This window comes from Rissa tridactyla, chromosome 11 (genome assembly GCF_028500815.1).
Source record: "Rissa tridactyla isolate bRisTri1 chromosome 11, bRisTri1.patW.cur.20221130, whole genome shotgun sequence".
NCBI lineage: Eukaryota > Metazoa > Chordata > Aves > Charadriiformes > Laridae > Rissa > Rissa tridactyla.
Window position 1 is genome coordinate 17,883,392 of NC_071476.1, and position 23,776 is coordinate 17,907,167.

At 38.5% G+C, this 23,776-nt stretch overlaps 2 protein-coding genes across 9 annotated transcripts in view; one reads left to right on the top strand and one right to left on the bottom strand.

The window, feature by feature from the left end:
* Positions 1 to 16,492, bottom strand: part of LCP2 (lymphocyte cytosolic protein 2) — a 33,089-nt gene extending 16,597 nt beyond the window's left edge. Inside the window, exons 1-4 of the mRNA XM_054217175.1 lie at positions 16,176 to 16,492; positions 12,584 to 12,646; positions 8,996 to 9,042; positions 1,008 to 1,073 (exon numbers count right to left, since the gene is read on the bottom strand). Coding sequence (XP_054073150.1) covers positions 1,008 to 1,073; positions 8,996 to 9,042; positions 12,584 to 12,646; positions 16,176 to 16,253 — 254 coding nt within the window. The 5' untranslated portion in view covers positions 16,254 to 16,492. The remainder of the gene's footprint in view (positions 1 to 1,007; positions 1,074 to 8,995; positions 9,043 to 12,583; positions 12,647 to 16,175) is intronic.
* Positions 1 to 23,776, top strand: part of KCNIP1 (potassium voltage-gated channel interacting protein 1) — a 575,674-nt gene that overhangs the window by 89,501 nt on the left and 462,397 nt on the right. The window lies entirely within an intron of this gene.

Sequence of the window (23,776 nt, forward strand, 5' to 3'; positions counted from 1 at the left end):
ACAAATAAATTCCTTCAATTGGCAATTCTTAAATGTTTGAAGCATACTAAAATCTAATGCAAATAAAGGTAGTGGTTGGCTGTAACAATAGAATGAGGTTGCCCAAAATGCCAAAACCCCACTACTTCATATTTCACATACAGGGTCCTAAATGTAAGCTAAACTGTCTTGAAAAAATTCAAGTCAGTGAGGTCGAGTGTTTAGAAACAAGGGGATTCGGTAAATAAATTTACCAGGGGCCCCTGTCCTGAAAATAGAAACTTTATTTACAAATTCCATTCAAGCTGCTGAAAGTCAAGTTCATAAATATTCGTAGGGCTGATAAATATTTTTATGGTTTTCAATTCTAGTTTTGAACCCGAGTTAATGCAAAGGTGTAAAATCATGTTATCGGATGATGTAAAAGCATGTGTCGTAGACATTCCAGGTGAGGCTGGACGGGCTCTGAGCAACCTGATCTAGTTGAAGGTGTCCCTTCTCATTGCAGGGGGGTTGGACTAGATGGCCTTTAAAGGTCCCTTCCAACCCAGACTATTCTAGGATTCTATGTTTCCATTTTCATTGTATATGTATATAAAATGTTCTTTTTTCATGCAAGATTCTTGCAATTTTTGCTCTTTTTCTATTGCAGGAATATTACATTCAATGGTAAGTCATAAAGTATTAGAAAGTGTAACAATATATAGGTCTGTGAAATGCATTAATGATGGCTTGTTATTGCAATAATATGTGCCTAGGCTTTATAGCATTCCTAAAGATTAATTTACTCAGGTGGAAAATTGTATGAAATATATACGTTACTTGGTTCCGGACATGGCAGAAGTACCTAGGTTGTTCATGGGCTCAGGCTTTGTTATTCTTAACAGATGACACTAACAAAACAGCATTTTATTTTATATAATTTCCAGGCTGTCCCTCTGACCCAGGTATTATTGATCAAATGGAAAACAGTCCAGAAAAGATATATCTGAAAGCTTTGAAAAAGAAAGCTGAATTGTTTTACTTACCATTTTGGAAAGAAAGATAGCCTGCCTTCATTTCTGTTGATTTCTTGACTTAATTTACTTACAATTCTATTTAAAAGAAACAAAAAAAAATTAAGAAAACCTTCTTGAAACTTGTCAGTTGTTCTCTTAGCTGCTTTCCCTCAATATTTGCTAAATTAAATCTGGTAATTCAGAATTACTCTGTGGTAAGAATGTTGAATTTATCATCTTATTACAAAGTTGCACTGTAGCATATCCAATTGAAAACTAGGCTGTTTTTACATAGATAAAACCCCGTATTGTTGGATCGAGTTTAAAAATAAACATTAAACCCAGCAAGCCGTAGAAACTTTGGGTGTGGTAGACATCACGCACTAGAACGCTGCTTTAAATAATGGTGATTGCATTTGTATTATTTTGCATGGAAAAAGCAGATTATGCTTCAGGAAACAGCTTCTACCAAGCTTATGGTTGCAAAAGCAGGGATTAAAGGTACCCTGTGTCTACTCTGTTCTTTTTTGTCTCTCTCCTTTTGCAACCAAAATACACCTAATCCAGAATCCCTCCTGTAAAGAAGGTGAAAGGGTTGATATAGTTCCATGTTCTAGCACATTTGCAGGGCAGGGCAGAAATATTCATGGAACATATGAAGACTAGAGCTGTACGTCTAGAGAGATTTTTCCAAGTTGAAGTGTTTGTCATTACTCGTGAGCAGTTGTACAGTGAATAACAACTGATGAAACACAGCCTTGAGTGACATTTCAGTCAGGAGCATACACTTATGCTGCTAGTACTGCTGGCATCCATAGCCTGAGGTTTTGTATTGACTGACTCCCTGAGAACAACTCTGAGCCTACAGGACAGTCAGTACTGAGATTAACAGAGTTAAGTCCACTGAGAGCAACAGAATTCCGCTCTGCTAGTAATGAAGTTTGCCTCTATGATTATTTTGCTTCAAATAAAGTTTTTATTTCAAAGAAAGCTTCTGACAAGTCATGCCCCCATTCTTAATTTTCAATATTTCTTTTTGAGGAAAGTCCCACCAAGAAAGTCTGGTGACAACCGAAGCAAATTGGGTACATACATCTGGTTTTAAAAAGAACCCATTTTATTTCTAGCTTATATTCTTTAGGCCTATCAGAGACAGTAATTGTGGAAATAAAAGTAGTATGAAAAGAAATCAGGAACTCAAAATGTCTGTTTATCTCAGATTCTAAATTCTGTAAAATCCTAACTTTATTGTTTGTTAGTACAGAATTCTTTTCCATACTTCTTAGATCTGGTCAATCAACTTTTATATCAGCATTGTAAAATCTTTGTTTATGGCCAGGCAGTTACCACTTGATTTCGTTTTTCTGCTTCTTTCATGTCTTTTTCTGCTACTCAGCAATAATAATCCCCTAGTTTTTTCCAAACGACGTCATTCATGTCTAACTGCTTTTCTGGGCTGGGACTTAAGGAAGACAAGCTTTCAAGCAATCTATTATTAAAAAAAAAAGCTAACAAAACCTTACTATTTCTTTTTGGATCCTGAACCGTGATAAAAATCTTTCTCTATTTTGACTGTCGCTTCTCTTACCCTTGCTACTTTTCTAATACCTACCTTACTGTCATTCAGATTGAAAGATAATCAAGGCGTAGGGTTGCTGTGTTTTGTTATGGAAAATGCTATGGGGACAGATCGGGCTGCCAGCAAGTATCAGAGAGCAAGCAATTTCAGATCAGTATAATTGTGCTGTCTGAAAAGGATGAAGATGTACCCAAGGATCCAAGTATGTAAATAGAAAGACAGAGGAAGAATAATTTGTGGGTTTTTCTTTTTTAAGAGAGTACTTTGCCATTTTCTGATTTGAAGCAAATATTGTCATACTTGTCCCTTTTGAAATAAACACATGCACAAATGTTAATAATTTAAGGATTACAGCTGTCTAAATCTGACATCATTTCCCAAACAAATTGTATAAAGCAAGAAAAATGCCAAGTTATAGACATAGGACTCCTCTTGCTCTTCTTTCCCATGCACTCAAGAAATTTCCTTGTGCTGCAGGTGATAAGGAAGCTGCCGTGTGAATAATAAATTCCATGTGAACCATCAGGAAATGTTCTGGGGTGAGCGGCGCACTGCATACACCAGTGCTTTGGTTGAGAAGTGGATTACAGAACTTGTGTGTGGTTTATTCTCTCTTGTCAAAGAGGTAGAGGAAGGATCTTTCATAATATTGTGTTTATTTTCAGCTAAAGAAAGAAAATGAAGATCACCGGTTTTAGAGCTAATAATTCTTTTAGTTCAGGCTTCCGTGGGTATGAATGAGACATGAGTGTTTGGAAGCTTTCTGGACTAAACCTGAGCAGGATTATTAGAAGGCAGCAAAGTTTAGAATGGTAAGACTTGACAAGGAACATTATTAGAGAAGACTGGTGCACGGAGCAGCTGAGTCTGTAGCCATGTGAGGAAGGAAGTACCAAAACCACACTGCTCTGTGAGTTGTGGGAGTGGATGATAGGAGAGGATAAGGCAACAGCACTTGCAGAAAATGTTACTCAGACTTCTCTTTCTCTTTCTACCTCCTCCACCAGACGCTTAGCTTAAAACTGGCAGGAAGTTGAAAATAAAAAAAAAACCACCGCACAGCCAGCCCCCAAAGCAGTGCTCCAAAACTGGCTTTTGTTCACTTAATGGCAGGTATTGTTGTGAGTAGAATCCATTCTATCTGTATTGGGATAAAGGACTTAAGATAGGTGAGAGAGATGGAAGGCAAAGTCCTGTATGGCCAGGAAGTTGCATGTTGCATATTGAACACTGTCAAGATCACAGTTTGTGGTGAAGTCTTTGTTTTGGCCTTTGAGAAAAGTCTGTTGGGGAGATGCAATACTATTATGTTGGCTTCAAAACTGACTAAATATCAGTTATGTTCTAAACCTTTCAATAGCCTTTAGCATCCCATCTGAGAGAGCATGTGTGCATACACATTCGCTTCTGCCTAAGGGATACCTTTTTAAAGAGAAGAGCGCCCTAGATTTCTTAATTCTTTTGTTTGCACTTTGACTCTCCTGAAAGCAGAATGACTTTCAGACTGGGCCATGTCTGTAGGCTCTGAATGTGTCCCATTCAGAACTCAGCACACTCCCCATGTTTGATCTGGCAGATGCAATTATGTACTTTAGTGCAATGATGGGGTTTTTTATTACTGGAAATTTTCACAAGTGCTACGGGATAATAAGCTAATAAGCTTTCAGACCTAGGTTGAAAATTTCAAATCTCAGGTTTGCCAGCAAGGTGCCACTGAGGATAGCCAAAGGGACCAACAGCCTGTAGTAGTACCTTGGCTTACTGAAAACTTGGAAATGTTTTCTCTCATGATAGTAAACAATAAGAGTGGCAAAGACTAACTTCAGTGTTTAGATCATGGTTTAGATTCAGGTATCGACCAACCACCAACATTTTGTATGAGATCTTTGCTTTTTCTTGTTTAGTAATTCTAACCACATTAAGTAAGGCACATTCAGTTGAACGTGCTTTACAATATTTTGCGAGACTCATGTTTGTTATCCACAAGGAAAAATCTTTATGACTTTCTGTCACTGCCAATAGTGATGATGAGCATTAAGAAAACTCCATGTGTCCCTTAAGCTGTATATTTGCCTTTTGTTTCATTAGATTTATACCAAAATGTTAATTACACCCTCATGATTAGGTCTGAGTTTCCTTTAGTGCATAAGACAGACATTCAATGTCTGCTCTGTGTAAATGTACCATATCCCTTCCCCGTTTCACCACTGTACCTCTTGCTCTTTCAGGATGCAGTGTGTTGTTTGTGAAGCTTCAGGTGTGTATGTTAACCTAGCAGTATTAGTATTAAATTAAATAGTTCTTTCGTAAGATATAGTAAGTGCATGAGTAATATGAATGAGTTCAACAAAAATCATAACACTACAGTTTTTAACAGTTTTTCGTACTGTTATAAAAATGCCGAGTGTTAAGCATAGTCTATGTTTGAAGAAAACAGGCTGCAACTGAGTGAAGCTATTAAGAACTGAACAGATTGTCAGGTCAGGTGTGATGCGCTCTCTTACTCAGGATGACACCTACATTCATGATAACCCAATCACAATGTCACAATTATTTATTTTAATTTCTCAGTGGGAAGAGGAAGAAATGTATGTGTTAGGTGTTCCTACCAATAGATTACTTGGCCCAAATGTTGCTGCTCCTTAAAGGTCCATGGCAACGTGATAATGTTGGGGTAATGGCTGAATGTGTCCTGGGCCATAGATTTCCACTCAATCTGTGAACAAGTGAAGTAGGGAAAACTCATTGTGGTCTGGAACCTGGAGACGGGGTTCTACCACATCTTATCATGCAGTATCAAGTCTTCAAAGATCCTTCATCAGTTCCATAGCAGATCTGTGTAGGTCACTGGAACATATAGGCATGTAACTTTTCATAGAATGGCAACTATGCTTAAATTCCTAAGATATGGTTAGCATGCTTAAAAGCAAATTTTTCCCAAGTGATTTAAAGCTGATACTACATATCTTTAAATAGAAATGTATATATTCAAGTAGAAATACTATGTGGTGGCATTTTCTATTTAGCTTGAAGAGATTCCTGAAGCTCAGCATGTGCCGTTTGAACTGGAGCCTTAAACCAGTCCAAGAATCTTCATTCCCTCTTCCCTGTGCCCAGCCAGAGCAGTCCAACTACAACACAGAACTGGCAAAGACCAGGTGGCTTTTTCCACCTCCCTCTTGTCTAAAGGAAAGGGTGAAACTGAAGTGGAGTTACCTGTACTCAGCCTTTTGCTTTGGGACCTTGTGCCTGAGCCACGACTTTGACTCTACTGTGCATGTAAGAGGGAATGAAAGAAAGGCTTCTATGTTAAAATATAGCATTAAGCAAAGCTAATTTTCTAAACTTCTCCCTAAGATTGCTGTGATAGCAACATAAGTGCAAGAGGTCTCAGGGTTTCAAAGAGTGACAGCATCATCAATGCAAATATTCTGAATGAAAGTAAAAACTTTATATTTATCAGAGAAGCCCCAAATGGAATAAGAGTTTCAAATTTACAGGTTTATTTAAAGGCCTAGATACTGCAAGGAAAGGAAGGCACATGAGTTTCCAACTGTCTAATGCTCTGTTAGGCACAGCTTTACACATGACTCAAAGATGAGGACAACTTTTGGGTTTGATTGTCTCAAGTACTCCATAAAAAATTCAGTCTTATTCAGTCTTCGTTTGCCATCCCCCACAAGATATAATGCCCTAATAGACATGCAGGATAGATTTCCCTAACCATGCCAGCGGCGATCACCTTGTGTACAAGAGCTCAGTATTTCTGGCAGGCATACGAGAAAGTTAGGTGGTGAGCGCAAACAAGACTGGGAATCCCTACGGAGGTAAAAGGACTGTGGAGTTTGTTACAGTCCCTGGAGAAGTCTGCGTGTGGCCTTTGCGGGTGCAGGGAATCCTGTGCAGGCTTAGTGTCCATTAACCCTTCTGCCTGCAAAAGGGTTGCCAGTATAAAACTTGCAGGACTGTCTGCATGCATCAGTCACTTTTATATGGTACCCTTAAATATATGTAAAATTTTTAGCAAAGTTTTAAATAACGAGTTCAGCCCTTTTAATGGAGAGTTTTGAAGATTTTATGGGGTATTTTAATTTTCAAAATAGTGTATTTAAAATAGGTATTTAAAAATAAGCCAAAAGAAAATTCGTGAAGATGTGCAACTGTAACATGGCTGATAGAGATTAACTTTCAAAATAATAATTCTGTTAATAATAACAGAAGATTGAGGCGGGTTTATTAGTTTTAGGAAATGGCCTATCATGCTTTTTAATGACAACGGTTACCTACTTAAACACTTAAAGATTCTTCTAAAAGTCACAGAGTCATCCCCAAGTAATGACACGGTTATATTCAAAACCTGACCAGTAGATTTGCTCAAGTGTATATATTTAGTAAAACCACATACCCAGCTCAGGAGGTCTGTATGGATGTGAGCTGTGGTTTGCAAACCTTGTATAGTTGCAAGTGCTGAGTTCTGTTCTCAGCACATGTAGATCAGCATAACCCTGCTAAAGGTACTGGAGAACAAGCTCTCATGTATGTGTACTTTTTATTCATTTCACTGGCCAGTGCTGTAAGTGTGACACTTGCTATTTATATTAAGCATCTTTACAGAATACGCTTAGATTTTAGCACTGTTGTTAAGTATCAGGTACGATACTACAATATGGTAATGTGTATTTCAACTTGCAGAAGAACTAACTCTCCCTACTGGGTGAGGTTTGCATTATGATGTAAGGCGTGAATGTGTTCTAGTAAAAGTCAACAGCAAGAGCTTTCTGTTTTGGTGAGAGTGTGGAGATTCTAAAGTAATTAAATTAACGTTTTAAATGGCAACAAGTTCCCTTTCCTGTTAAAACTCTAAATTCTTGTTTTAAACAGTGGCATTAGATGGAGGACCCCACATGACACTAACCTTTTTCCATGTATATTCACAATATTCTAGGGATATTTTTCCGTGTTTGTAAGTATAGAGAAAGCTGAGAACCAGGGCATTAGTTCCAGAAATTTCATTCAGATTGATTAATTTACTTATTTACTCAGTCTGTCCAGTTGTGCACCAAGCTTCACTCTTCTTTTAAAGCTCTTGATTTTGAGTTCTCTTCTTGTTGAGAAGCCCAAAAGATCTGCCTAGAGAAGGCTGTTCACTTTCTGCTAAAGTGTTACAAGGTAAGTGGATTGTGAAAATCAAATTTTCAAAACATTTTTGAGATATCAGTAGATTAGACGAGGAGATAGAAGCAACTCCATGTTGTTAGATTTCATTTTACCTATTCACCTATGACATTAATATCTCTTGTATGTGTGTGTTTATCAGACCTTCCACTGACCACTTTTGACTCACAAATTTGAAAGGAAATCACCAAAAGTTCTCAAAAGTTAAAAAAAGACAAACACAAGGCAGTTTTGCCAAATGACTATTAAAAGGGACGAATTATCAGAGAATTATAAGCAATGTGTTTTACAGTATGGTGAGTTTTTCACAGAAAATCTGGTGTAACTCTGGTCCTTCAGCCTCAGTAACCTAGTTAAATCTTGCTTGTAGTTGACAGCAAGTTAAAAATGCTGAAATATCAGGGAATCTTTTTTTTATAGCATCTAGGCCCCCTTATTATGACCATTATACATTATACAGGACCAATCCTTATTATTGGGAAATTTGTTGTATGGAAATATCAATATGATCTTACGAAACGTCATGTCTGAGGCTTTCAAGTTCAAGTCCTTGCATATCTGATCCAAAGAGCAGCATCTTCCTGCCCTCACATCTAGCCACCAGCTTACCCATGAGTGCACGAATGTGACAGACCATGCAGGTATTTCACAATTTTTCAGTATTCTTAGCTTCACCAAAACATGTTACACAAGCTCTGATGCATCAGAAAAGGCAAAGCAGACTCTATCTCCGTAGCAAAATCAAGACATGTATAGAGGGAGTGAGTATGGAACTGGAAAATGAGCAACAAAGATATTTAACACTGAATCAAATGTTCCAGACTGATTTATCTTTAGCACCTACCTAAAGGAAAAGCACATGATGAAAAGCACTTGAACTCCTCAACTGTTGTGTGCATACCTGACTTTTTTTTTTAATTTGAGTTAAAGTCAACAGTTAAGCAGTGAAGAGAGAAATCATATTTCGAAGGTAATATTCACAAAAAAGTTTAACCTTTGTGTAGCTGATGTTAGTCAAAGAATTTATGGACGAGTTCTTTTGAATGTCTCCCAGACTTTTTTTTTTTGTATTGCATCACTGTGCTTGAGCAGTTATGACAACACTCCTTTTATTTTGGAACATTCTTCTTTTTCTCTCAGTACAGTGCAATAAACACGTCTCTAACTAATCACTTGCAAATCCTTTGCCCGACATTTCCTATAAGTTTTCACTGCAGACGAGCTAAGAGTATTTTTAGTGTTAATTTGGTTTGGCTTTACTTACGGCACTCTGAGTTTGGGAAATTTCTGAATATCATTTTCAGACATGTTCTGGAAAGGAAACACATGGTATATATCACAAAATTGTCCATGGGAACACCCCGTGACTTACAGAAGTGTGCATATTCAGAAATACGGCATGAAGTTTCAACTGAGAGGAACATAAAGTGCATAGAAAAGCAATGCAGGATAACAGCCTGCCCACCCCATGGCTCATGAGAGAAGTGAACCCATTTCAACAGAAAATACTCTATATTTTTTTTTGTTTTGCTGGATGTTTTTTACTTTATGTTGCTGACAGTTGTGTTTAGCTAGGAGGGTAATAAACACCATGTGTATTTTTTAACGTACAATGGATTTCAACTAAATAATCACATCTAACTTCAAAGAGAAGTATTTCTGTAGCTAGAATGTTTTAATAATAGATTGTTAAAAAAATCTGTAAGGAGAAGTAAAATCTTAAACCAGGTATTACCAGATGAGAGTTGGGTAAATTTGTTTGTTTACCAGCAGACGAGCCATTCTTCCAGTATTAATCTCCAATTAATGGGACTATGTGCAAAGTTAAAGTCAAGTAATTTGCTTTTCTGATTTGGGTTCTAACCCAGATCTTTACTGATGTTATATTGTCACATTGACTTACAGACAAGGTTAACATCCATCCCTGCTCTGCTTCTCAAAAGAACTGGAAATAAGATAATGCTTTTCATTGTACACTGCCATCACCTAGCATACAGGAAGACATATCCTTTATGTATTTATTATTAAAGAAGTCTTGAGATACTATAATTCATCTCAGTGGACAGCATCAGACAATTAATAGAGAGCTACATCCTGGTAACATCCTATGCTACTGGGTGTGGGTGTGAGCTCAACAGAACGTGCATGTTCTGCTTGAAATCATCATCGGTGGTATTATTCCTGACAATTTTGGAATTCTGCTTCTCACAGTAAATGTAAAAGGACAGGATATTTCAAATGTTTTTTTAAACACTTGTAGTTTTAAGGCAATGTGCAATGAAATGCCCTTTGTAAAGGGCTGTTCCTGGTAGGGAAGGCAAACTTCTACCATAGATTCTGATTTTATGCTATTTTGCTTCACATCTTTTTAGTACAGCTAAAAAATACGCTATTTAAGTGACTTTCAGAAGCTAGGTATATTGAATTCCTTCATGTCTGCATAGTGAATTCAAGCAAAGTTGTGCATGACTGAAAAGTTTCAGGGTAAAATTGTAAATTTTAAAATAGAGCACCATTTGCTGGAGTTTTGTCTAAGAACCTTATCTGTAACATCACAGTCTATGTAAAATCAGATGTTCTAGTGAGGAGATATAGCTGGAAAACTTCTCGGTCTTAAGACCAGCCTCAGCAGCCTAACAAAAATCTTCCTACAAACTGGGATGGGGGGGAGAGTGGTCCCCCTTCAACCATCATACAGCAATTAGACTGCAGATTACTGCTGACCTGGGCTGAGATGTGCTAAGTCTTGAGAGCTTTACAGATGCTGCTGCAGAGAGCCAGCCCCTCTCTTCTTCCATAATGTCCAACTCCAAGTTTAGGACAGATTCGTGCATTACAAAAACTTTTGAGAAAGTGTTTTGTTTAGTTGATCACAAGAAGCTTTGCAAACACTCTTTGGAAAATGGATGATAGCCTGATTCTTTCTGTCTTTCTTACTGCCAACAATAAGAAGTTTCTAATTGCACATTGGTTCATAATGCTATCAAAGAATTTCAGGACAGAACAAATCCTATCTCTGTTTTCCAGCACTATTTTGCCTCTGGGAGCACTCACAGGAGTAAAACACATAAAAAATGTACTCCCTTTATGGAGATGGCTTGCAGGATTTACTGAAGAATGATAATTTTCTCTGAAGACTTTCTAAGCTTGTCTCTGGAATTCTATTCTGGCAATAAACCTGACAAATAATATGGGTTTAAACTCTCATTAAAGGTCCATGTTGCTGTTTTAAATATTAGAGAATTTTATTAGAGTAAGTTACATGGAATCCCTCTGGTTTTATTCCTACTACATCTCATCTGGACTTTCCTTGTGGTAGCCACTAGATACAGAAATGTGGTTTTGAAACCAGGATGTTATTCTGAAGAATAAGACAGCAATATTTTTACGGTCAGGTTTACCATATAGATCTGACAATAGACACAAAACCTGCAAAAGCTCAGTCTTAACAGTTTCTTCTGTGCATATGTAATTTGTCAGTTTCCAACAACTTATAAAATGTAGAAAGATATTTCGTAGAAAACCCATTCATACAGAGAAGAATTTTTTTCAAGATTGCATTGTACTCGAGAATATTCCACTTAAAGTCTCCTCTTGTTGTTCTGCTTACCAGGTGAACCGTTTTTGCATTACACAATTGACAAGTAGGTCAAAAGCTTAAAAAAAAAGTCTCAGCAGACATGAGCAGCTGCTCGCTTACTTAATAGAAAAGCATCCCTTGAATCTGTTAGAATGCTTCTGAAAAAATGCTGCACTCCGAGCTATGTATTTACAGAAACACTCTGGAAATAATAAAAAATTACACAAATCACTTAGGAACCTCACAAACTTCTATAATTTCATAATGCTTCCAGAGCCAGAACTCCCACTCCAGCTTGATCCTTAGTGCTTGAGCTAAGGAGTATCTCTTAGGGGTTAGTAGGATAAATCCCATGACACACATCTCAATATTCCTGACTCCACCCAGTAAGAGGGAGGGGTAATATCCTGTTCCTACAAAAGGTGTTCGAAAATTTTTATGTCGCATTTCAATGAAATGTCAAAAATCTTGATACATTAGGGCAAGTAAATAAAAAATAAGAAGTCTTTAGAAGAGATATGTGTAGGTCTCCCCACTATGACTAATTTTACAGATCACCAAAATGACTACTCTTGGGGAAAATGGAATAGTTAATATTTGGGGTAAATAAAAAAAAGGAAATCAGTAAACTGGACTACTAATAAAAGTTCTTACACATCTTCGTGGATGTGTATTTAAGAGCTGAAAACAGCAGCTATGTCAATGGAAGTTGTCAGCTTTTCTAAAGTTCAGCCAAGTTGTTGGTAAAGCCTGGAGCAATGTCGATTTAAACCCACTGGGACTTTGCTCACTAGGTTTGGCGTTCTTAAAGCTCATTGATTTTGTGTATTGCTGCAGAAGAAATCTAATTTTAACTATAAAGGCGTGAAATAGTGATCACAAAAAAAGGCCAGTCATCTGACCAGATCTGTGTCTTCTTTAGTAGGAGAGCGCAATTAATAAATGTGAGTTTTCTATAGTTAGTACTTGAAAACAAGCGCTTCCTACAAAGGAAGAGATGAATTTAAGACAAGACTGTGGTTTTATAACTTCACTGTCAGTTTAAAAAATACTAAAATACATGCATATTAAACAACATGCTTGGGTTCCCAGCATTCCATATTTAAAGCAAGATGTCTGGCTGATTTTAGCAAAGATGTTTACTTCTCATATTTATACCTCAGTAACCATCTGTGAGCTAAGTAATTTGCATCTGCCAATGCAAAGTAAGGAGGAGTCAAAACAATCACTTGATTGGAATTTTACAGGGAGGAATTTTACAACTCTACTTACCAAAAACCTTTGTCCATTTATGCTGTGCTTTCTGACGACTTTCTCACAGTCCTTATACTTCAACTGTCAATGAAAAGAAGGTGATTATTGCACCCTTAATTGTAAGAATAGACGTAGTTAGCTTTGAGTAGATGGTTCAAGATAAAATTTTGTATGCTAGAGCCTGTTGAAATGGCTCGTTTTGTTCTGTGAACATGGATTTTTAAGACAAAGATTCTTCAGTTGACTTTTCATCCATGTAGGAATATAGAATTCCTCACATCTAAAAACCACCCCACAGTTGCCTGGCCCAAAGAAATATTTGGAACAGAGACGGTTGTGGTACTGACTGGGATGAACAGTTGCAGAAAACCGAAGTACAGCAAAAACCTCAGTGTATTGCAATACTGAAGCCCTGATGCCAGTCGCTGATCCCTGATCCCGCAACAATTCATTGTTGTGATCAAAAAGCTTCCTCTGCTCGATGGAAATGTCGCTTGTTAATCCTGGAAATTATCTATAATATTTATAATATTTAGAAAGCTTTTCCTCAATATTATGTTTTCCAGTAGCATCTAGGACAAGGCCGTGCATTTTAGAAGTTGATCATGTACATAAGAAAGAAAGCTCCTGGTCCTACCAGGCAAAAATTTAACAGTAATTTTGGGGGACACAGGAAAAAAAAAGGGGGGGTGGAGCGCCAAAAAACTAGCCACATTTAGCAAGACATGACTCTTAAATATTTCCAGTGGGTGTCTTAAGTTCTTTTTTATTTGAACAGTATATAATGTGAGAACACAGCTTGTATTTTTGATCCGGCTAGACTACATCTTTTCTGTTTAAAGTTGATCAAGTCCACACCAGAAGGAACCCAAAGAGTGGGCAGGCAAAGTGACTTTTTGGAGCCTTCAGGACAGAAGAATGGCTCTGGTCCTGCTTGAAACTTTGGTTAGTGAAAGTTGCGCAAACGATCCTGTGCTGCTGGGATAATTCCCCTAAAGCAGATCACATCTTATAGGGAGCATCATGTCCTTTCTTAGTTCTATCCTATTTATTCATTTTAAGGAGTAATCTTGTGTTACACGAGAGCAGATCCTGAAAACACCTGAACAGCTGAGATAATATTTTTAGGAGCCACCCTCAGTTACTCACACGCAGAAACAGACCTAACTCTGCTAAATATTTTAGGATACAAATCACGACTTTGGTGCGGACTGAGGACTTAAACCTGGAAAAAACGTCTCTTTCATATAGTGAGTGCTATCATGACGTTACCAGCACAAGTCTGTATGCAGCAGTGAGCAACTGCTGTACGTGACAGAACATATCAGTGTGACGGAGACCCAACCTCATTCTTCAAGTCATTGATGAAAAATATTGTTTAGCTATTCAAAATAACCCTCAGGATATTACAAATATGAACATCTTTACTTTTTCTAAAAAAAAAAAAATGTTGAGTCTTTAGAAATATTTGAAAGTTTGGTTCTTTATTGGTCCTTCCCTATTCTGAATGCATGGTTTAAATTAACAGAGGCTTTAAGTTAACACACCTAGAATCATAAATTAGATGTTGTCACTGTTAAGTATGAAGAATTCTTATTTGACAGAAACTGAGGACTTTATTCCTACCAGTAATACGTCATAGTATTGTTACTTAAATTACTGATGTGTATGCTGGCTGAATTTTGCTAATATGACGGTGTAAGCTAACAATGAATTGATGAAAATATTACCACTGCCCTGTATCGTGACCAATCATTTCAGGTAGGAGAAAACCCCACAATTATCTCAGTTTAGGAGGAAAAAAATTTGCTTATCCCTCTTGGACTTGAATTCTGGACTTTGAACATATGGCTGCAGGCAAAATCTATTAGTGAGGTGCAAATAAAGCATATCTAAGGTATAACATTCAACCCATTAATGATATGCGTGAGGAAAATTATCTGAGTTTACCTAGGGGGAAGATCTGGTCACTTATGGCAGTTGCCCAGAGCTGGCTGACTTAGGCTGACGTTATTGTCTTACATGACTTTAAGCAGCTTTTGCTCTGCTTCACCTCCCCAAAAGTGGAATGCCAAGATTATCTCTACCCTGGGGGGGTATCTGGATCAGCGGAAGGGGGGTTACTCAAAAATTAGTGTAACTGGGCCCATTCAGTTATGATCGAAATTACAGTTAATCCTTTTATCACTGTTAAGGATATCATTACCAGCTCTTTCAGGAAGCCGTTTCCCTTCTTAGTCTCTTGGAAACGGTGATCCAAAGCCTCATGCACCAGTGTTGTAATGTTTTTTGTATTTGTCTGAAGTTGCCTGTTGATAATGATCTCATCTGTTCCATCTCCAATTCTTCGTTTCACTTTCCTGTGCCACTAACCCTTGCACTCCAAAATTAGAGGTTTGCAAGTAGCTGGCAGTTTCACTTCTCTGGGGATTTGGTAGATACAGACTTTGTGTTTGATCTGCTTGTCTTTATTAGCTAGTTTTGCATTCTAGTATCAAACTTGCCTCAACTCCCCAAAGAAAACTCTAATATAGGAGCCGTTCAAACAATAAATTTTGCATGATTTCAAAATGAAGCCCAAACTGTTCCAGGTTTTACAAGCCTAGCCTGACAGCTCACTTGAAAAGTAACCAGCTATGCTGGCATTACTTGAAAATCTTCCCAAATCTTCTGATCGATCTCAATGTCAAATTCCAGGCTGAGAGTTTTGGACTTCGGGAGGAATGTATTCAGTTGCAAGAGAGACACAGCAGGCATTATCTCCGATGTGAACTGAAAAATTAGCAACTTACAGAGAACACACAGAAATGAAATTTCAGTAAAATTGTCTCAGTTTTACACATTCCTGGGCAATTACAACAGTGTCCGCATTGCTGTGCAGAGGATATATATTGGTAGTGAATTCCTGTATGGCCATTCACAGTATTTCTTCAAAGTGGAAACTCCTCTGAATTGTATAATGACATTTACAGATTGTCACGAGTGAAAAATGTATCAGAAGAAACAGAAGCTCCTAGCTAGTCGCACACGGTAATGTCAGAAAAAGTAACAGTGACAGGAAAGAAGGGGTGGCTAGTAATCTTGAGCCATGAGTTTTGCCCAAGAAGTTTTAGAATGGCGAAGTCAAACCAAAAGCTGAAAGGTTTTTCCAACTGAGCCTAAAAGAATTAGGAGTCTGTGTATCCACAGCTGTTAAGTTCCCGGCTGGATTCTCGATTAGCAAAGATATTCTTAGACTCATTTGTGAACACCGCACAATTTGAAAAAAAAAAATCTCTCTTCTGAAAATCATTGACCTAGAAAACTGGTAATCTTCACACATTAAAGCCTTCTACAGCTGTTAATATATGTTATATCAACAACTCTTGTAGTACAGCGTGTATTTTCTCTGAAAAGCCATGAGTTTCTCTTATACCCAATTTAAAACACACTTTCAAGATTCATTTATATATTTCGCTGGCCAGTTTAGCTCGGGATCTTAATTGTTAGTGGTTTTGCTTTTAGTTTTGCAGCAAGCTTTGCCCATTATAAAAATATGTAAATTTAGCACAAACAATATTACAGTAATTTGCTCCTCCATCATACAAAGACAAGACACAGTTAAACTTACCGTCCTAAAATATTCTGCTAAGTCATCTGGGTTCCACGCAAGCACGTCTGAACGGTGGGGAATGTTTCGCAAATCCATTGTAAGTTTTCTCCTCTAGGCAGTTAGAGATCGTTCATAGCAGTACTAGCGATGAAACAGCCATTCGGTCCCTGCGTGTGAGCACCTCCAGCCTGTCCAGTAATTCCTTGCTTAAAACCCAGGTTCTTCTGTTTAAGACCTGGTGTTTTTTTTAATTTAGAACTGTGTTGTTAGGACATCCAAGAGAGATACTGCTTCCTCTAATACAAAATGGTCTCTTCTCAGAAAAGTTGTCAGCTAGTCAGCCTTACCACTTCCTTTGTCTGAATATAAATAAGTAAACAAGGAAGCACAGCAAAGAGTTGAGGGTGTTCTTCCTGCTACATTTAAGTAAGCTCCTATAGACCCTATTTGCTTGTAATTGCATACATAAATATTTACATATTTACACACTCTGTACAGTATAAATATATTGGCATATTATCTGCATAGATATCGGTTACTGCTTCTGTACAAGTCTAACCCAGACAAGCCCCCCTCCAAAGAAGAACACATTCACTTAAGAGAAACTTCTTCCACTTACCTCACTACCTGAAGTGTCACACTATCTTTCTTTGATTTGTACAACAATAAAAGTTGTTGGAGGTCTACAGAAGGAGATATGCATGAATTAGGGATGGAATTATAGTCAGTATTCCTTCAAATAAGGAATCTCTCAGCTAAACTAAAAAATGGACAAGCTTAGGTGAAAAATTATCACATAGTCGTTGTTTCAGTGCTCCATTTCTCATCTACCTCTAACAAGGATTTTTATGGCTGAAAAGAATCCACAGAACCATAATATGACCACAGGGACATGACAGACTGCATCTGTAATGTATAGCCAACTCAGGCACCAGCCTACCAGTAGGTACCTTTGCTGAGACTACATTTACTAATTCCAAATGTGCTGTTTTTAAAAAAGCCAGCATGTCCATTCTCCCTTCTCTTCCTTCCAGTGTGGTGCTGGTGTGAATGCTTGGGGTCGCTGTTCCCATCCGCTCCAGCAGGCTGCACAAAAGGTGGTATTTTGTAAGCTTCCTATATTAGTAAGAATAGATGCATAGTTCTGAAGCACTGGAAAGGACAGTATGTCTTCTTTCTAATGAAATGCATCACTTTCACTATTTCTAGTCATTGAAGACCTTCTAACCTTGGGTCTGTAATTTGCAAGTACATTTGCATACAAATGCATGTATTTGAGTTCATATCTACAAGTCTCTATAGTATTGTATATAAGAGTTTTCCTTTTGAAATTCAGTCTGATGTAAAGTAGCGTACTTTTTGTGGAGAAATTTTGGTAAATGACGGCAGCGTAGTATTTAAAACTCTAAACTGCTGTAACAGCTGTTCTAAACAGTGTAGCATTTATCAAATACATGATACAGCAGCGTTTTATGGGTTCTTATTTGAAATTACCTGTATGAATCATCTGAGGCACGTACTGACAGTTTCACAGAAATATCATCACCTCTCCATTGTAAATCTTGGTCTGGGGACAAAATAGGACTAAATTAACTTGTGACAAAGAATCCCCAAAGGAGAAGTTGTTTTGACGGCACATTAGCAGCCATGGTAAAGGGGAGATTACACAGCATACATCTCAGACCCAATCACACATCGTGTCTTTCAACAGAGAAACAAGTTTCTTAAAGTTCAGAAACAGGAAGAAGCCTGTGCTATAATTTGAAATTGTTTGTTCTATTAAAGTATTTCATTACCTTCTAATCTGATTTCTATCCCAAATCCTGCGTAGCAGCTTGTCCTGGTTTGAGGTAAAACAGAACCAATTTTCTGGTTTGTAATTTTACTTTTAGCTGGGCCTCATCTAACTGACTAAAGTCTGAAATTAACAGCGTATTGTTCAGAAACTGTTCACTCTCAGAGTGATAAGACCTGGTTATACCAAGGAATGGTATGCACAGGGGCTCTTGCTTAGACTTATTGCTACAACAACCAAGGTCAGCTAACTTTGCTGTTTGCCCCGTTAGAGGGTTGGAAGTGGAGAAGTGTAGAGGGGTCCCACCTGCAGGGAGGAGCAGATGGGACAGGTGACCCAAAGCTGACCAGCAGGGTATTCCATCCCACCTGCATCACACTCAGTATAAAAGCTGAGGGATCAAAGGGACAAGGCTGCTTTGGTTCGCTCTTTCTTCAATGGCCAACGTCTGAGGAGGACCCTGTCTGTTCATCTGCCTTTGATCCCGATCTGAGCATTCCTGACTCTAGTTCTGGAATTCAGCTCCTGTCCCTCACTGGCTCCAGTCTGGGACTTTCCCTGTGTCTGCGGATGGCACGATCGTCATCCTGGGAGCTGGATACGGTTTTGTATATATTGTATACTGTTTTTTCTCTTTAATTTTGATTATTATTATTTCTTCTTTCCTTATTTATTATTATTTTCATTAAAGTAGTTTAGTTCTTTTTCTAAACTCATAAATCTCCTTCTCTCTTCCCCTCCTCTCTGAGGAGAGATGGGGGGAGGGCCATCTGTCGTTCTGATTGGCCAATCTGGCCAAAACCACAACACAGCTCTAATTTCAATTGTGTTATTCCCTACTTGTACTAATATAAAACTAATTGGTCTGGTCAAAATTTATTCTGATGATGTTATAGAAGAATCATAGCATCATTTATTCTGGTGCTGAGATAGAATCATAGAATCGTTTAGGTTGGAAAAGACCTGTAAGATCATTGATTCCACCCATTAACGTAGCACTGCCAAGTCCACCACTAATCATGTCCCTAAAGACCACACCTACACATACAAGAGATACAAGAGGAGACAGGAGAAAAGCAGTCTCCTTTAAAGTCAATCTCCTTGTCTAGAAAGCAACTATCACAGAAATTCCAACACATTTACTTAACCATTGTTATTTGGTCGGATCCCGTCTACATCACTGTGAGTACGTTATAGCTATATGTGTATTTCACGCATTTTGCAAAAACCCAGCTGCAGGAGTACTCGAGCTTTGTCTCTGTCTAGAACTTCTTTTGTAATGTGATAAACACATAGGATGTGGTGGCCAAGCGAGGCTTGCTGAGGAAACATCACTTTGTATTTTCTACATTTGAATTTTCAGATATACTGCTAGATTAGTGTAACAATTTTAAATTGCGTTTCCAACCTATGTATGTATTTGAACGTATCAATGGAAAATGTTGTTCAACTCACAAGTAACCACGTATGAGTCATGCTCCCCAATCCCAACCAGACTGACGAGAGTTGTTTTGAAAGATGCTTTTAAATGTCTGTCTGTGTGGCCCAGAAAAGCAACGTGGCAAATCCCATATTCCACAAAAGGAAAATCTTGATCCCAGAAAAAGGCCCCCACATTATTGCCTCACTCTTTTAATTGTTCTTCTGTTCACTTTTCATGTATTTTCCAACTTGTTTGTTATTTCTCTTTCTCTCTTCAGTGTCACTCCAGAATTGGCACTTTCTCTCAGCTGCTTCTGTTGCCTCCAGTGTCCTCTGCTCAGAGAGGCAATTTCAACACTGATGGTCACCAAGAGAGGAAATCGAGAGAGAGAGAAAGCTGAATGTCCACACTTGTGCAAGCCCACATACCAGAATCTCTAGTCAGATCTGGGCAGGAGTGTACGGGAGGATGTCTGGGAAGCAACCACAGCTGATTTTTACAGAGGAAGACAGAATGACCGCAGGGTTAGCATTAGGGTAGTTAAATGAACTGCAGCCGACAGACAGGGCCACAGAGGGTTCCTGGGGAAGACTGCCAAGTTTGACAGGCTACATGCAGAAATTTTGTTGACAACTAAATCCATCTCAGAGGCGACAATCTTAACTGTCTGCTGGGAATGATCACATGCTTTGAATCTTAGTAGTTCAATCTTATACCGCAAGAAATGAAGACACACTAAGTAGGCAGAACACGATAGACCTGTTCCATAACGTAATTTGTTATATACTTCAGTTGGCAATCTTCCATGAAATGGATTTTAAGCTTTTAGATATTCAAATGCTGAGAAATATTGACCTTACAGCTATTATCACACGCATACCTTTTCTGTTGTGACCTTTTTTCCCCTCCTTTTAAAGAAGTAGGCCTTTTATAGTTGATGCCTGCAGTGATACAACCTTCACATAAAAAAATGTGTCTCTTCAAATAAGAGCTGCCAGTGGTAGAGTTCTTTCAGATGTAGCGATGGTCTGGTGACTGATCTTTGAAAATGTGAGAGTCTAACCATCTCAGGCAGCGCAGGAAGGAAGTTCACACTGCCCACATTCTGCTGCCTTCAATGAGCCTCACTATTTTCCAGATTCTCTCACCTCTTTTCGGTGGTCCATCCCGCAGCACCCTGTTTTAAGTAGAGTCAGAGGCTTACTTTGAACAGTTTTCCAAATGGCTTATTTTTCTAGAATAACTCATTTTACATGTCAATTTTCCTAGAGCAAAGCAAAACAAGTTCAAATCTCATAAAAACTTAGTCTTCATGTTCACCTCAGTCCCAAAGCAAAGTGGATCTTTATGACATGTTTTTATTTTGCCCAGCCCAGTTTTGTTTTTAGAAGACTTGGGTACTTTCTTCCTTTTATCCTGGGAATATTTACCATTGCCACCCTATATTTCCTCTTTTAACATTGTATGTCTTATTCCCAGGCTGCGTACCTATCTATAACACAAGAAAATAATGCTTTCATTTTTATACCCTTTAAAAATCACTGCTGTATTGTTATAAAATCCTTGCTGTCTTTAATTCTCACTGAGCCACATCTTCTCCTCCTCAAATGTCCTTATCCATTATTTCTTTAATTCTTGTGGTCAAGTGTTAGCCTTGACTTTGCAATGTCTGTACATTAATATAAGATCCAAAACTGAGTCTTTGCCAACTTAAAAAAGCTCTTTTGTAGGAATGGAACTACGAGTCTTCCTCACCACCTAGTGGCTGAGTCACAGACTGACGCCAAACACTAACGACTGCTGTTTTAAAGAACGGGGATGGACACTGTACAAATGTGATACTTATGTTATGTATATGGCACTTCAATGGGACTAGCAGTCGAAGGAGATGCTAACCAACCTACCTGCATCTGAAATATATGGTTTGAATAAAACTGTGTCTGAGATACTGGCTTCAAATCCAATTTCACCAAAAAAAAAAAATAAATTTCTGCATACTCTCTGAACTCAGCCCTCAGCAATGATTTTCCTCGATGGAAAAAAAATAAATTGCATACTCAAAGAAGTGTATTTTCCATTGCTAGTGAATTGCGTTACTTTGACTAGGTAGAAATACAGAGTTTAGGCAATTCTGAAATACCTGAAATCCTAGAACACAGCCACTAGAGTGCAGTTGAACTCTATTCAGAAAACAGAATCAAATATCTATTAAGGTGCTGTAAAAAAAAGGCAAGTAGTTAGAGATATTCTAGCAAGAGTACTGTTTTTTCAGGTGCATATTTTATTGCACTCTATTAGGGTCGTAAGTGGCATAGAATGTCTACTTTGTACAGAGACACTGCAAACAAGTTCAGAGGAGAACACCTAGCAGGCCTTAGAAACAACGTCTACTGAGCAAAGACTGAAAAAAATGTTTTGTGTAGTCTGGGAAAGGGAAGTTGGAAACGAAGGAAGGAAAAAGGGGACAAACTTAGTGATTTTGGGTGATAGCAGTCAGTTGTTCTTGTGACCTGTGAATGCTCTGCTAACAAGAAAAGCAGCTGCGAGCTTGAAGAGTAGGTATTGCAGATTGAAGAACTCTCCTGCCCAGTTTTGGACTGTTCAGTGCAATTCAACAGCTCAATTCATAAACTGGCAAACAATGCCAGCTGTGCTGTAACTCAGAAGGAAACTAAGTGGGGCAAAAGGACAACTGGAAAGATGTTCAGTTTTGGATATGATACTCCATTTTAGTACAGTGTCTTCCAGGTGCAGAACTCTACTGGTGAACACACAGTTTTTGTAACTGAATATAGAAGTTTGACAGAGACATTCGAGTTATTTAATGTGACGATGAAGAAAGTTAGAAATATACCATTTAGTCTGGGGTAACTGCTCAGACCCTTTCCACCTGTGCTACCAAAAAGCACAGGTCTGCTCCCACCAGCTCCGGACAAGACTACTGCCAAGGGGAAGTGGCCAAGACCTTGGCTCTGCAGGGCTGCAGTTCCCCTCAAAGCCCTCCTCCACTGGTACAGCTTCATTTGCTATAACAGCTTCTGCTCTAGGTCTCACCTGATCCCTGACACTCCTGTCTCCCCTGCACCACCACAGAATTGGGCTGTGCCGTGCTGTGCTGTGGGAACCTGCCAGCTCTACAGCCAGACCTCACCTAGAGGCAATTCTCAGCATTTTGAGTTTACTTAAAAAGGAGAATTAAAACAAGGTTAAATGTTGCTGTTACGCTGAGTAAAAGCCTCCTGTTTAGGTCTGACTATGAGAAGAGGTGATCATGGTTAAATTATTTTTATCAATGCTATAGTCAAAAGAGGTGAACAAAAGAGACTTTGAACAGTGATAAAAGCTGTGACAGGAAGAAAAAAGGACAAAAGTGAATCGAACTAGGCATGTTTCCTTTCTGTGTCTTGGTTCCTATACGTCTGGGTCTCCCTCTGAAGACCTGAAGCAGGGCAAAGGGTGTTGTAAAATGATCAGCAATGTCAAGCAGTAGCCATTGTGGTGAGAAAAATGAAGAGTGCCCACCTCTGCAGCTGCTCAGAAGGATGCAGAAAAAGGCTGGGCTTTTCTCCTTGGATTTACCAGATTGCCTTCTTTTTGGGTGTGCTTTCCCTGAAAGAAAGATATTGTTTTAAACCCTTTTGAGTCAGTGTTTGTGAGTGGGCTCATACTGCCTCTTGCACAGTGCTGAAGGTAGCTACTGGGGAGTATTTAATGTTATTTCATTTCTTTACTATGAAGCAGCACCTGGTAATGGCTATAAATGGCTCTGTAATTGTGCAGTGTATCCAAAGCTGCCTACAGCTTGCCAACTGGACGCTGACTGAGCAGTGGCTCCACTCAGGCTGAACCCTCTCATGCCGTGAGGAGGTGCTACCCCAGGACTGCCATGCAGGCCCTAGCAACCCACGTCAGTGCTCTCAATATCACACACAGTGCTTCTGAAGTTGAAAGTGATCTTAAGCTGCAAGGAAGAGAAGCTTTCACTGCAGTTGGATAAAATACATGTAAGGCATGGTTGCTTTTGATCTTTTTTTTGGTTGAGAGCATGGGTTTGAAGGGAGATTCCAGGAGTGCAAATGCAAGAGAAGGCATCTGTGCAAGCCACGGCAAGGGTTGGCCTGCAGTGCTCACCTTTGGGGCAGGACATCGGCGTCCGTAAGCCCTCTTATCCCTAGATGGCGCCGAAGCCCGAGCTATTCCCATTCCGTGCTTCTGTACTGGCTTTCAGTTTGCTTTGCCTTTTTTTTTTTGGGGGGGTACGTGTTTAGTTAAAAAAAAATTAAAATTAAAACTATTCTTTCAGCAAAGACAACTGAACAGTAACAAAAATTGTAATTTTTATTTCATCATTTTTATTAAACAGCACTATTTCAATTTTATACCGCTATTCTGACAGCTAAA